The sequence below is a fragment of the Oryctolagus cuniculus genome, chromosome 20 (assembly GCF_051225735.1).
Source record: "Oryctolagus cuniculus isolate XC-2025 breed Fujian yellow rabbit chromosome 20, ASM5122573v1, whole genome shotgun sequence".
NCBI classification, from domain to species: domain Eukaryota; kingdom Metazoa; phylum Chordata; class Mammalia; order Lagomorpha; family Leporidae; genus Oryctolagus; species Oryctolagus cuniculus.
In genome coordinates, this window is record NC_142886.1 from 27,811,932 (window position 1) to 27,827,471 (window position 15,540).

General features: G+C 42.3%; 1 protein-coding gene across 1 annotated transcript in view; it reads right to left on the reverse strand.

Annotated features, from left to right (window-relative positions):
* Nucleotides 1-15,540, reverse strand: part of SPTLC2 (serine palmitoyltransferase long chain base subunit 2) — a 97,327-nt gene that overhangs the window by 35,240 nt on the left and 46,547 nt on the right. Inside the window, exon 5 of the mRNA XM_002719571.6 lies at nt 7,035-7,159. Within this exon, the coding sequence (XP_002719617.2) occupies nt 7,035-7,159 (125 nt within the window). The remainder of the gene's footprint in view (nt 1-7,034; nt 7,160-15,540) is intronic.

Sequence of the window (15,540 nt, forward strand, 5' to 3'; positions counted from 1 at the left end):
AACTGATTGATTGCAAACCTGGGATAGGGAAAAATAGAAGACCAGCCTGGAACATCTTATCACATCAGAAAGTATGAAAAAAGGTTGCTGGGGTGGGCACTACAGTTAAGATGCCTGCATCCCATACCAGAGCCCTCAGGCGTACAGTGGGCATTTGAGGAGTGAACCAGTGGATAGAAGATATTTCTCTCTCTTCCTTTCAAATAAATGAAAATAAATAAACTTTTTAAAAAATTGCTGCATATTCAAAGGACACAGAATCCTACCCAAATGAGCGCCCAATGGTCAAAATTAAAACAAAAAACCAATCATGTTGGATTAAACCCAAATAATAAAAGATAAATGAATTCTTACTGAGACAGAAAAATCAACAAGTTTTCATTACACACAAATTCCAAAGTACTGAAGAAATGAGAAAACTATCCATTAGAATATCAATGTCATAAGCACTACTGGCAAGATCTACAGATGCATGCTAAAGTGGGTAAAAGTTTAAAAATTCTATTTTTATAGTCCTCTGCCACAACATTTAGTAATTACAGAGGAAAAAGTAGTAAGTTTATGGTGGAAAATCCTAACAAAACCTTAGCCAAGTCATCACGATTTACATCAGCGATAACATATATCAAAGCCATGCACCTGCCAACACACAGATACAGCGAAAAGGGCATCACCTCTGTGGTATCCTTCTCAATAAGGCATGGCCACAATGAATCATGACAACACAGCAGACAAACCTGACCCTAGACACATTCTACAAAGTAAGGGACCAGTATGCCACAAGTGTCAAGCTCATTAAAGACAAGAGGAGACAGGAACCATCACAGATTGAAGAGCTACAACTAAATGAATGTGGATCCTCAAGTGGATCCTGGAACAGAAAAGAGGACATCCGTGTAAAAAGCAGTGAATACTCAATCAGTTCTGTACTTCCATTAACAGTATTCTATCAGTTAATTGCTTAGCTTTGAGACATGTTCCACTGTTATATAAGATGTTAACGTAAAAGGAAGCCTGCTGACCGGTATATAGGAACTCTGTACTGTTTGGCAACTCACCTATAAAACTAAATTGGAAAAACTGGGGGGGGAAAAAAGAGGGGGCAGTTAGGCGAGAGGTTAAGACACCAATTAAGAACACTCATGTCCCACATCTGAACACCCGGGTTCAAGGCCCAGCTCTCGTCCCTGATTCTATTCCAGTTTCCTACAAATGCAGACCCCAGGGGGCAGCAGTGATGACTTAAGCAACAGGTGACTTCCACCAGCCACATGAAAGACCTGTTGAGTTCCTGGCTACTACCAGTTTTGGATTGGCCCAATACCAGCCATTGCAGGCAACTGGGCAGTGAGTTCCCTTTGTCTCTCCAACAAATAAAGAAAATTTCTAAAAAATATTCCTATAGGGGAAAAAATCAAAAGCAAGGGAAAAAATAAAGAGAAGTTGCATTTCTCTTCTGTAAGTCTTACTACACCTCAAAAGAATCCTTCCCCCTCTCTCCCTCCAAAAATAATTTCAATTTCTTCTTCCAACTAAATTATTTTTCTGGCAAAATCTGTAATATCATTATGTTCTTTTTATCACTTCTTTTTGAGACAGTTTTATTCAACATTTCTGTTATCAACCTGGGTTTGTTTGTTTGTTTGTTTTCCCCCTCATAAGCTATTCCTTGGTTCAAAAATAAATTCTGAATATCAGCGGTTCACAGCAAAGAGCTCTATATGTCGCAGGCTTCATTGCCAAGGGGTTTAAGTGCGTGATTACTTATGCGATCATCCCACACTGCATTTGAGGAAGCCATCATTCAGGACGTTGAAACCCTGCTCATGGTCACAAGTCAGTGACTCAGCACAAAGCCTACCCCACTCTTCGCCAGTACCCTGTATCCCTTCATGTTTACCATGGACAACCACCTCATATAGACATACAGCATCAGACTCAAAGAGTGATTAAAACCACATTACTTTCTGCATTTAACAAAGTAATGACCTAATAAATATCACTGCAGCTTTAAGGTTTGATTTAGGAGACAAATCTTCAAAAGCAGTAACCTCACATGTTTGTAAAGAAAAAATTTTAGTTCTAGATAATGATTTGTTAGTATTCATGAGTTAAGAGGGAGAAGCTAGATGATGTCACTCAATCCTCTCGTGTAAAAAGTTCTAAGAAATTCCAAATAAAAGCTTAAGGTTAATACTGCCAAAATGTAGGACAACAATGTATTACAGTCAATGTGTGAAAGCAAAGAACCACACAGTTCTGTCTGCCAAAGAATTTGTCCACCATACCCAAGTTGTAGAATTTATTAACATAAAGTTGTTAAAGTTTCCTTAGTAATCCTTCAATCTCCACAGTACCTATAGTGACAGCTCCTCTCTCATTCAGGTTACTAGCAATTTGTGTCTCCTCTTTTTTTTTTTTTTTATTCTGACCAGTCTGGTTAAAGATTTACCAATTTGGGGCCAACACTGTGGCATAGCAGGTAAAGCTGTCACCTGCAGTGCAGGCATCCCATATGGATGCCAGTTCTAGTCCTGGATGCTCCTCGTCCGATCTAGCTCTCTGCTATGGCCTGGGAAAGCGGTAGAAGATGGCCCAAGTCCTTGGGCCCCTGCACCCGTGTGGGAGACCCAGAAGAAGCTCCTGGCTTCAGATCAGCCCAGCTCCAACCATTGTGGCCATTTGAGGAGTGAACCAGTGGATGGAAGATCTCTCTCTCTCTCTCTCTCTGCCTCTGTAATTCTTCCTTTCAAATAAATAAATATTTTTAAAAATGTATCAATTTACTCATTTTTTCAAAGAATCAGCTTTGGTTTCACTGATTGACTATTATCTATTTTCTAATTCCTGGATTTCTGAATTTATCTTTACTATATATATATATATATATATTTTTTTTTTTTTTTTTTTTTTTTTTTTTTTTTTTTTGGACAGGCAGAGTTAGACAGTGAGAAAGAGAGAGACAGAGAGAAAGGTCTTCCTTCCGTTGGTTCACTCCCCAAATGGCTGCTATGGCCTGCGCACTGCGCCAATCTGAAGCCAGGAGCTAGGTGCTTCCTCCTGGTCTCCCATGCGGGTGTAGGGCCCAAGGACTTGAGCCATCCTCCACTGTCTTCCCAGGCCACAGCAGAGAGCTGGACTGGAAGAGGAACAACCGAGACAGATTTCGGCACCCCAACCGAGACTAGAACCAGGGTACTGGCGCCGCAGGTGGCGGATTAGCCCAGTGAGCCATTGCGCCGGCCACAATATTTTTCCTTCTACTTAATTTGGGTTTAATTTACTGTTTTAAAATATTTCTTAAAGTAGAAGCTTTGTTTTCTTTTTTAAAAATTTTTATAGAAAACTTTTATTTAATAAATATAAATTTCGGGCCGGCGCCGCGGCTCACTAGGCTAATCCTCCGCCTAGCGGCGCCGGCACATCGGGTTCTAGTCCCGGTTGGGGCGCCGGATTCTGTCCCGGTTGCCCCTCTTCCAGGCCAGCTGTCTGCTGTGGCCAGGGAGTGCAGTGAAGGATGGCCCAGGTGCTTGGGCCCTGCACCCCATGGGAGACCAGGAAAAGCACCTGGCTCCTGGCTCCTGCCATCGGATCAGCGCGGTGCGCCGGCCGCAACGTGCTGGCTGCGGCGGCCATTGGAGGGTGAACCAACGGCAAAGGAAGACCTTTCTCTCTGTCTCTCTCTCTCTCACTGTCCACTCTGCCTGTAAAAAATAAATAAATAAAATAAATAAATAAATAAATAAATAAAAATTTCGAAAGTACAACTTTGGGATTATACAGGTTCTTTCCCCCCAACCACCCTCCCACCCCCAAACTATGCCATCTCCTACTCCCTCTTCCATCTCATTCTTCATTAAGATTCATTTTTAATTACCTTTATATACAGTAGATCAACTCTATACTAAGTAAAGATTGCTACAGTTTGCACCCACACAGACACACAAAGTATAAAGTACTGTTTGAAGACTAGTTTTACTGTTAATTCTCATAGTACAAAACATTAAGGACAGAGGTCCCATATGGGGAGCATGTGCACAGTGACTCCTGTTGTTGATTTAACAATTGATACTCTTAGGAGCTTTGTTTTCTTAATGCAAATATTTAATGCTATACATTTACATCTGAGCATTGTTTTACCTTCATCCTACAAATTTTGATATATTACATTCTCAACTACTGTAGAATAATTCCTATTTTGCCTTATTTTTTTCTTCTTTGGTCCCTAGGTTATTTAGAAGAATGTGGCTTAATTTTCAAATACTAAAGGATTTCCAGATATCCTTGTGTTGCTGATTTTTTAAAATACTTTGAATAATCTTAACACTTTTCAATTTATTTTTTATATATTTTTTATTTTATTTGACAGGTAGAGTTATAGACAGTGAGAGAGAGAGAGAGAGAGAGAGAGAAAGGTCTTCCTTCCGTTAGTTCACCCCTCAAATGGCTGCTACATCTGGTGCTGCGCCAATCCAAAGCCAGGAGCCAGGTGCTTCTTCCTGGTCTCCCATGAGGGTGCAGGGGCCCAAGCACTTGGGCCACCCTCCACTGTCCTCCTGGGCCACAGCAGAGAGCTAGACTGGAAGAGGAGCAACTGGGACTAGAACCTGGTGCCCATATGGGATGCTGGCACCGCAGGTGGAGGATTAACCAAGTGAGCCACAGTGGTGGCCCCAATACTTTTAAATTTATTAAATCTTGTTTAAGGGGCCGGTGCTGTGGTGCAGTAGGTTAATTCCCTGCCTGTGGCGCTGGCATCCCATATGGGCGCTGGTTCTAGTCCCGGCTGCTCCTCTTCCAATCTAGCTGCCTGCTACCACCCGGAAAAGCAGTGGAGGATGACCCAAGTGCTTGGGCCCCTGCACCCATGTGGGAGACCCGGAAGTTGTTCCTTGTTCCTGGCTTCGGATCGGCTCAGCCTCAGCCACTGCAGCCATTTGGGGAGTGGACCAGTGGATGGAAGACCTCTGTCTATACCACTTACTGTCTGGAACTATGCCTCTCAAATAAATAATAAATAAAATCTTCAAAAAAAAAAAAACTTGTTTAAATGTCTAGAATATGATCTATCTTGGTAAATGTTCAGCTTTTATTGGGTGAAATGTTTCATTAATGTCAATTAGGTCAACTGATTCAATGTTCTAGTGTTCTATATTCTTACTGATTATCTGTTTTTTATTTATTTATTCATTTATTTGAAAGGCAAGGTCAGAGAGAGAGAGAGAGAGAGAGAGAGAGAGAGAGAGAAGGAGAGAAGGAGAGAAGGAGAGATGTAGAGAGATCTTCTATCTGCTGGTTCACTTCCTAAATGGTGACAATAGTAGGGGCTGGGTCAGGCCAAAGTCAGGAGCCTGGAACTCCCCATCAGGGTATCTCATTAGCAGGGAGCTGTATGAGAAGTAGAGAAGCTGGGACTTGAACCAGCACCCATATGGGATGCTGGTATCATAGGTGGCAGCTTAACTCGTTTGAGTCACAGCACCAGCCCAGATGATAATCTCTAATTAAAATTCCATACCTGTTTACCTCTTTCAGTTTCATCAACTTTAGCTTCAAGTACTTTGAAGCTGAATTAGGTGCCTACACTTAAAATAAGTCCTCCTGAAGAGTTTACTTTTTTTTTTTTTTTTTTTTTTTTTTTTTTTTTTTTTACAATATACTTATTTGAAAGGCAGAGTTACAGACAGAAAGAGAGGAAGAGAGAAAGATCTTCCATCTGCTGGTTCATTCCTCAAATTGCCACAAATGCTAGGGCTGGGCTGATCCGAAGCCAGGAGCCAAGAGCTTCTTCCAGGTCTCCCACGCGGAAGAAGGGGCCCAAGCACTTGGGCCATCTTCCACTGCTCCCCCAGGCCATTAGCAAGGAGCTGGATCAGAAAAAGAGCAGCTGGGTCTCGAACCGGCAACCATATGGGATGCTGGCACTGCAGGCAGAAGGCTTAACCTACTATGCCACAGCACCAGCCCCAAGAGCTAACTCCTTTATCATGGTACAATATTCTTATTTATCTCTAGGAATATTCCTTGTTCTGAAATCTTTATGGTTTACAGGCTGTGTCTTTTTCTATGCTTTTAACTTCTGTGCCTTCTTATTTAAAATATATTCCTATTCTATATTAGAAAACCTACTCAAATTTTATTTAATCTGACAATCTTTGCCTTACAATTAAATGTATAAACAACTTACATTTAATGTGGTACTAATATAAATGGGTTTAAATTCCTCCTATCTTGCTATCTGTTTTCTATTTGTCTCATCTATTCTTCACAGAACTATATATTTGTATAACTGAAAAAGACTTTAGAATTAACCTAACTCAACCACCTCACTACGCAAGGAAATCTGAAAGACCAGAAAGGTTCTTTTACACACTTGCAGAAACATAGCTAAGTGTGAGCCATCTAACCAATCAACAATCGAATACATCTTTCTTTTTTTTTTTTTTTTTTTTTGGACAGGCAGAGTGGATAGTGAGAGAGAGACAGAGAGACAGAGAGAAAGGTCTTGCATTTCTGTTGGTTCACCCTCCAATGGCCGCTGCGGCCAGCGCACTGAGCTGTTCTGAAGCCAGGAGCCAGGTGCTTCTCCTGGTCTCCCATGCGGGTGCAGGGCCCAAACACTTGGCCCATCCTCCACTGCCTTCCCGGGCCACAGCAGAGAGCTGGACAGGAAGAGGAGCAACCGGGATAGAATCCGGCGCCCTGACCGGGACTAGAACCCGGTGTGCCGGCGCCGCAGGCGGAGGATTGGCCATTGCTCTTTCATTATCCGATCCTAGATATCAATGTTAGAATCATAATTCTAGCTTTTAACAGGTTTTATTTATCAGAATTTCTTCAAAACTCTGAATGAAACAAAGTCAATAACCATCCAAATGATGCAAGTCTCCAAGGGAAACACTCACCTAAGCATTTCTGATAGATATATCTTTGGGTAAAATACCGTTAGTCTAAAGTTCATAATACTTGCTCTGAATGCTCTTCAAAACAAAAGAGGATTCATACAAGAGAGTTTTCACAAATTATTCTCTTACTTTGCCAACAAGAGCAGGAATGTTCATTGAGTTTGTTGCAAATCCCATGCCATATGTCATAGCAGCTTCCACTCCCAAGAATCTTGCTACAAGTTTCTCTAGTTCTTCATGTTTGTCCAGGTTTCCTGTGTGAAGTTAACAAAGTCAGGATCATGAAATTCTGACCATAAGAATTACTCATTTATGCTGCGGCCTTTATGAAGCCCTCCCAAGATGCAGAATCACAAGCAAATAAACCTCTGTTGTTTCAAATCATTAAGTGCTGTGATCGCTTGTTACACAACACGAGGCAGGTAAGGAGCACTTTCAGGGTGAGTGCTGCAGTGTGTCGGGTTAAGCTGCAGCTTGCAATGCTCACATCCTATGCTGGAGAGCAGGCTCAAGACCTGGCTGCTTCACTTCCAATCAGCTTCCTGCTAACGAACCTGGGAAGGCAGAGGGTGATGGCCCAAGTACATGGGTTCCTGCCACCAATAAGGGAGACCCAGATGGAGTTCCTGGCTCCTGACTTAATTCTGGACCACTACCACCTATTGCTGGCATTTGGGAAGTAAACCAACAGACATAACATCTCTCTGCCTCTCCCCCCTACCTTTGCTCCTTTTCAAATAAATAGATCTTTTAAAAGAAAAGGTAAAAAAGAAAGCACTTTCCTTCACTATGATCTTCCTGATAATTCTGTACTATGATTTTATATTGGCATTCAAATCCTTACAGGATAAACAACACTGCAGAAAGAAAAGAGGTTGAGAAAGAAGACTGCTGAATTTGGATGCTATGTGTCCTTCAGGCTTAGTCAAATTCCTTGTAACCTCTCTGGGCTTTTATTATCTACTAAATTTCTTTATTAAAATTATTTATTTATTTGAAAGGCAGGGAGACACAGAAACATCTCTCATCTACCAGTTCACTTCCCAAATACTCTCAACAGCTGAGCTAGGACAAAGTCAGGAGCTAGAAACTCAATCTGGGTCTCCCAGGTGGATGACAGGGACCTAACCACTTGAGCTATCTCCTAAGGTGTGCATTAGCAGGAAGTAGGAATGGAGAAGAGAACCAGGACTTGAACCCAGGCACTGGTATGGGATGCAGGTAACCCAACTGACCTCTAAACCAGTGTAACAACTCCCTATCTGCAAAATTTTAATGCCTACCTAACTCATAACACTCTGAGGATCAAAAGATAATATGTCCAAGCAATTCATAAGTTACAAAGTGCCTTAAAGATATAAGATGATGTATGTCACCACTCCACAATGCTCCTTCAACTGTTTCATTAGATCATATGGTCTGTGATGGGGCTCACCGCTGTCCCACAGTGGGTTAAGCCACCACTTACAATGGCATCCCATGTCGAGTGCTGGTTCACAGTCCCTACAGCTCCACATCCGCTTCAATGCTAATGTGCCTGGGAAAGCAGCAGAGGATAGTCCAAGGTCTTGGACCTCTTCCATCCATGTGGGAGACCAGAATGCAGGTAATCTGTTGCAGCCACATGGGGAGTAAGCCAGAAGTTGGAGAATTTTTCTCCATCTCTCCCTCTCTAAATCTTAAAAAAAAAAGGGGGGGGGGGGGCTGTGGTTTCTGATGTGTCTACTAGCTGTTGTTTTTTTTTTTTTTTAAACTTATTTATTTAATTATTTGAAAGTCAGAGTTATACACAGAGAGAAGAGGAGGCAGGCAGAGAGAGAGAGAGAGAGAGGGAGGGAGAGAGAGGTCTTCCATCCACTGGTTCACTCCCCAATTGGCTGCAATGGCCAGAACTGTGCCAATCCGAAGCCAGGATCCAGGAACTTCTTCCTGTTCTCCCACTCGGGTGCAGGAGCCCAGGGACTTGCGCCATCTTCTACTGCTTTCCCAGGCCACAGCAGAGAGCTGTATCAGAAGTAAAGCAGCCGGGTCTTGAGCTGGTGCCCATATGGGATGCTGGCACTGCAGGCAGCGGCTTTACCCACTACACCACAGTGCCAGCCCCTAGATGCTATTTTAAAGATGCGGGGATTAAGTCATCCTGGTCTGGCTGAAAAGCCCATGAGAACATTTCAGGCACGGAAAGCCAAGACACTGTGGCAAAAAATGTTCTACATGAAGGATCTCTGTGAGCATGACCCCAGTGGAAAGAAGTGGCTATCAAAGAAGGAAGTACTTTTCTCTGAAGGGAGGAGAGAACTACTTTGCTTATGGCCTTGTCTGAATACCGTCAAGTTTGTGGATTCAAAAGGCTTCCATAGCCTTGGCAGCTCTGTCAAAATCACTGACATCATACATGAGAGTGTTAATTGTTAAATTAACAACAGGAGTCACTGTGTACTAACTTCCCATGCTGGACCTCTGTCCTCAAAGAGTTGTATTATGAGAGTTAACTGTAAAACTTGTTCTCAAACAGTTTGTGTGTGTGTGTGTGTGTGTGTGCGTGCAAATTTTTGAAATCTTTACTTAGTATAGAGTTGGTCTTCTGTGTATAAAGTTAATTGAAGATAAATCTTAATAGAGAATGGGACTGGGAATGAGAAAGGGAGGAGGTGGAGGTGTAGGAGTGTGGGTGGGAGGGCAGGTATGCGGGGAAGAATAACTATATTCCTAAAGTTATATTTATGAAATTTGTATTCCGGAAATAAAAGGTTTCCTTGGGGGGAAAAGGAAAAGATGGGGGGATTAAAATGTTGTACTTTCAGTTTCCTTTTGGAAATTATCACAAAACAATGGAAAGAACAAGAAATAAAACATAGAGCTCAATTTTTTATTAACTAGCAGATATCAGTAAATCCTCAATACAATTAATGTAAAGGAAAATTCACAAAAATAAGATGTCATGAGTTGAACTGTATTCTACCAAAATGACCCCCCATCTCCTCAGACTGACACCTTCTTTAGAATTAGGGTTGGAGGTCATTCAGCAGTGCAAATGTCCTTACAAAAGGGGGAAATCTGGATGCAGAAACACAAAGGGAGCACAGAAGACAATGTTGGACACACTGGAACATGGCCACGTGACAGGAGTGACACATCTATAAGCCAAGAGAAGCCAAGAACTGCTAACATGAGAAGGAAGGGAGGTTCTCCAGGACTGCTGGGGTGAGAGCATGGCCCTGCTGCCGCCTTGACCCCAGACTTCCAGCCTCCTACATTTCTGCTGTGTTTTAAGTCACCCAGTTTCTGGTACTTTGTTACTGCAGTCCCAGGAAGCTAATATAGATGGTAAACGACTTCAAGTCAGAAAAAGGACGTTATCCTGGGGCCAGTGCCGTGGCACAGTGGGTTAACACCCTGGCCTAAAGCGCCGGCATCCCATTATGGATACAGGTTTGAGACTCGGCTGCTCCACTTCCGATCCAGCTCTCTGCTATGGCCTGGGAGAGCAGAAGAAGACGGCACAGGTGCTTGGGCCCCTGTACCCACGTGGGACACCTGGTCCTGGCTCCTGGCTCCTGGCTTAGGATCGGCACAGCTCCGGCTGCTGCGGCCAATTGGGGAGTGAACCATCAGATGGAAGACCCCTCTCTCCCTCTCTTTCTCTATCTCTGTGCCTCTCTTCTCTCTGTGTAACTCTGACTTTCAAATAAATACATAAATCTTAAAAAAAAAAAAAGGAAAAGGATGTTATCTATAAGTGGGATTCAAAGAGAATCAAATAAATTCATTGCATGGAACCATGGAGGGGATTAAAAGATGAGGCAACAGTCATCAGAGTAGGCAAGGGTTAAGGCCAGGCTACAAACAAAATGACTGTTTGAAGGATATTAGAAACAGACATGAGCCCTCATACATTGCTGATTAAACTGTAAAAGGACATGGCTACTATTCTGTTTTGGAAAACAGTTAAGCAATTTCTCAAAAAATTAAATATACAGTTACCATATGACCTAACAATTCTACTCCTAAGTATATACTCAAGAGAAATGAAAAGATGTATCATAAAAGAAGTTGTACACCCGTGTTCACAGCAGAGTTATTCACAACAGCCAAAAAGTAGAAACAATTCAAATGTCCAGCAAGTGAAAAATGGATAAACAGATGTGTTTTACTTACAGAATGATCATTTGGCCATGAAAAAGAATGGAGTGTTGGCATTACGAGGCTGAATCTTGGAAATATTATGCTAAGTGAAAGAAGCCAGACATAAAAGACTACAACATTATATGATGCCATTAATATGAAATACCCAAAATAGGCAAATTCATAAAGACAGAAAGATTACTGGTTGCTGGAAGGTTGGAGAAGGAGGAAAGGGCTGAGTGACTGCTAATGGATAGCGGGTTTCTTTCTTTCTTTCTTTTTTTTTTTTTTTTTTAAGATTTATTTATTTATTTGAAAGGCAGAGTTACAGAGAGGCAGAGACAGAGAGAGAGAGAGGTCTTTCATTCGCTGGTTCACTCCCCAGATGGCTGCAATGGCCGGAGCTGCGCTGATTGGATGCCAGGAGCTTCTTCCAGGTCTCCCACGTGGGTGCAGGAACCTAAGGACTTGGGCCATTTTCTACTGCTTTCCCAGGCCATAGCAGAGAGCTGGATTAAAAGAGAAGCAGCTGGAACATGAACCAGTACCCATATGGGATCCCAGCGCTGCAGGATGAAGCTTGGCCTACCACACCACAGCACCAGCCTTGAAATTTAAAGGAGTGGATTCAGGTGGGCATTTGGCATAGTGATTAAAACCTTCTTGGGATGCTTGTATCCCATAATGGAATGCTTGGATTCATGTCCTAGCTCCATTTATGATTCTTGATTCCTGCTAATGAAGATCTTGGGAGGCAGCAAGTGACAGCTCAGACTTGGGTCCCTGGCTCTGGATTTTGGCCTATCTTAGCCCCAACTGTTGAGAACATTTGGGGATTGAATAAGAGGACGACAAATCTCCCTGTCCATCTCTTTTCTCTGCCTGTTTAGTTTGTAAATTATATTCAATAAAGCTGTCAAAAGAGAGGAAGAAACAGTAACAGAGACCCTGCCCCATCCTCACATCCAGCCAAGCAGGCAGGTAGTTTTGCCTTCTCCTATCTCCACGAGTAGAAGACACAGTATATGGTCTGGACTCAGACACTAGATGAAAGAGTCTGAATAGGCGGTGACAGATTAAAAATATTAATTAAGGGAGAGTTTACATAGAAGGTTTACACTAAATCTCTCAGAAACAAAAACAAAAATGAAAGAGAAGACAATCAGAGGACAAATACTAAAGGTTTATAGGCAGGATTTCTTGAAAGAGAAAACTGAGAAAATGCTTAAGTATCTCAGAACCAGAGGACCTGATTCTATGATTCTGAAGATTCACTAAGCACCAAACTAGCACAAGATGCACACTAAGGCACAAACAAAATTTCCTGATACAGTCAAAGAGACAGCATGTCTTGAAAGTTTCCACAAGGATAGTCTTATGTCTCATAGTTACTTCTAAGTGCTTGCAAACGATGTATCATTCTTGGGGTTCTTCTTTAAAGTTAATTAAGTTTCTTGAAAAAAAAAAAAAAAAAGCTTAAAAAAATGAAATTACCTTCAAGGTACAATGACTCTGAGTAGCCCTTGTTTCGACTGTTGAGGAACAATTTTTTTTCCCCCACACAATTTGTTGAACTCTTTAAAAAAAAAAGTTTCCACAAAAGGACATGCACAGACAAATCAGAAGTGGTTCATGACTATAGCAGAAGGAACTGAGTGAACAGACAATGAATAGGAAACAGATTTTTCATTGCACGCCTTTTTGAACTCTATTATTGACAATATTATTTATTACCTACCTCCCCTAAAGGTTTTTAAACAATAAAACCTTTCAAAGAGAAGGTACAATAGGAGGGATGACATACACAGGAATGGTGATCAGAACTGCACTATACTATGGACCAGCACCTCTGGGTGCCAGAGGACCTATAATACTGCCAGAATTATTAATCAAGCAATATAACAGATCAAAGAAATATTTAAGATTTATTCATTTATTTGAAAGAATGACAGAGAAAGAGAGAGAGAGAGAGAGAGTTTCCATGTACTGGTTCATTCCTCAACTGGTCACAATGGCAGGGGCTGGGCCTGGCTGAAGCCAGAGCCCAGAACTCCATTAGGGTCTTCCACATGGGTGCAAGGACCCAAGTACTTGTGCTGTCACCTGCTGATTTCCCAGGTGAATGGGAGGGAGCTGGGTAAGAAGCAGAGCAGTTGGGACTGGAACCAGCACTCCAGTATGGGATGCCAGCATAGCAAGTGGTAGCTTAACATACCACACCACATTGCTGGCACAAAGACAACAATCTGATATCCGAAACTATAAAACAAATTCAAACACTGTGTGTCCCCGCATTACTAGGAAAGTAGTGGAGAGTGAGCTCCATCAGTGTGAGGGAATATGTTAAGAACGAAGAAGAGAGGGGGGTGTTGTGGCACAGAAGGTTAAGTCACTGCTTGGGAGGCCTACATCCCACATTAGAGTGCCTGGGATCAAGTATTGTCTTTGCTTCTGATCTAGCTTCCTGCTACTGTACTCCCTGGGAGGCAACAGATGTGGCCCAAGAATGTGGGTCCCTACCAACTACATGGGAAACTTTGATGGAGTTCTTGGCTCCTAGCTCTGGCCTGGCCTAGCCCTGGCTATGGTGGGCATTTGGCTAGTAGGGCACTCTGCTGTTCAAATAAATAAAAAATATACTTAAAAAAAAAAAAAAAAGGAAGCAACATTTAGAAGAAAAAAAAAAAAGGAGAAGTGAGAAAGAGGAAGCTATGAGATACAGGAAATAAAAGAATTGAAACGGGAGGAAAAGGAAATTTCTAACCTGACCACCTCACCCCAATTAAAGAAGTACCAGAATGCTGCATATAGTGGTCCTGAGAGCAAGAAGCCCTAAAGAGCAGCCAGTCCAAACTGAAGAAGGGGGTGGGATGAAATTACATTAAAGGAAGGCTGTAACATACCCAGGAGACCAAAAAAAAAAAAAAAAAAAAAATCAGGATCTTAAGTCACTTTCTCCTAGAAAGTACCCAATAGTCTTTATCTAAGAATTTAAGATGGGGGCGAAGGTCCAACCAAGGCCCCTATGGCATTAAATTGGTAATGGAGGAATGGAAACCTTCATGATATAGCTACAAGGTACTCTTTAGGTAACTGCAAAAGACTAGCTCATTTCTTATTGAGTTATTCTAGGTCCAAACTTTCAAAAACTTGACTTTCTGGATCAAAATCTTGAATACTACATGTACTATATAAGCTTTAAGAATTGAGCCCAAATACTTACTTTCAATCTTTAAAAAAAAATAAATGTATCATATTGCTCGGGTACCACAACAGGTACCACAACAGGTACCCAGGATATTATGGGAGCTAAGAAAATTTATACTAGTCCATTTCTACTGTTTAAAAGAAACAGGGGTTCGGCACCATGGCTTACTTGGTTAATCCTCTGCCTGTGGTGCCGGCACCCCACATGGGCACCGGGTTCTAGTCCCAGTTGCTCCTCTTCCAGTCCAGCTCTCTGCTGTGGCCTGGGAAGGCAATGGAGGATGGCCCAGGTGCTTGGGTCCCTGCACTCACATGGGAGACCAGGAAGAAGCACCTGGCTCCTGGCTTCAGATCGGTGTAGAACCGGCTGCAGCAGCCATTTGGGGAGTGAACCAACCGAAGGAAGACCTTTCTCTCTGTCTCTCTCTCTCTCTCTCTCACTGTCTGTAACTCTGTCAAAAAAAAAGTATTAAAAAAAAAAAAAAAGAAAAGAAATGCGCTGGTTGCAATGCCAGCATCCTATAAGTGTGCCAGTTTGAGGCCTAGTTGCTGTACTTCGGATCCAACTCCCTGCTAATGGCCTGGGAAGCATCAGAAGATGGCTCAAGTGCTTAGGCCCCTACAGCTACATGGGAGACCTAGGTGAAGCTCCTGGCTCCTGGCTTCGGCCTGGCCTAGCCCTGGCCATTGCAATCATTTGGGGAATGAACCAGTGGGTGGAAGATCTCTATCTCTCCCTCACTCTAACTCTATTTTTAAATAAATAAATAAATCTTTTAAAAAATTAAAGAAACAGGACAGAAGCCCTATTAAAATTTGGGAAACAAATAAACTTTAACATATTCTAACTCTTACCAGAATTAATTTTTTAAAAAATTATCTTATTTATGTGAAAAGCAGAAAGAGAATAAAGGGGAGGGGGAGAGAAAGAGAGAGAGAGAGAGAGAGAGAGAGATATCTTTCATCTACCGGACAGATTTTCCATCTGCAGATTCAATCTCCAAATGCCTACAAAGGTCAGGGTTAGACCAGGTCAAATCCAGGAAGCAGGAACCCCATAGAGGTCTCCTATAAGAGACATCACCTGCTGCCTCCCAGGGCACAAGCTAGCAGGAATCTGGAATTGAGAACAAAGCCAAGACCTGAATCTAAGCACTCTGAAATGTGATGTGGGCATCCCAAGTAGTATCGTCCACTATGCCAAACACCCACCCCTGGAGTTCACTTGTAATCAGAATTTCCTTTAAAAAGTAACTCTGGGGGTTGGTGTTGTGGTGCAGTGGGTTAAGTTGCTGACTCTGAC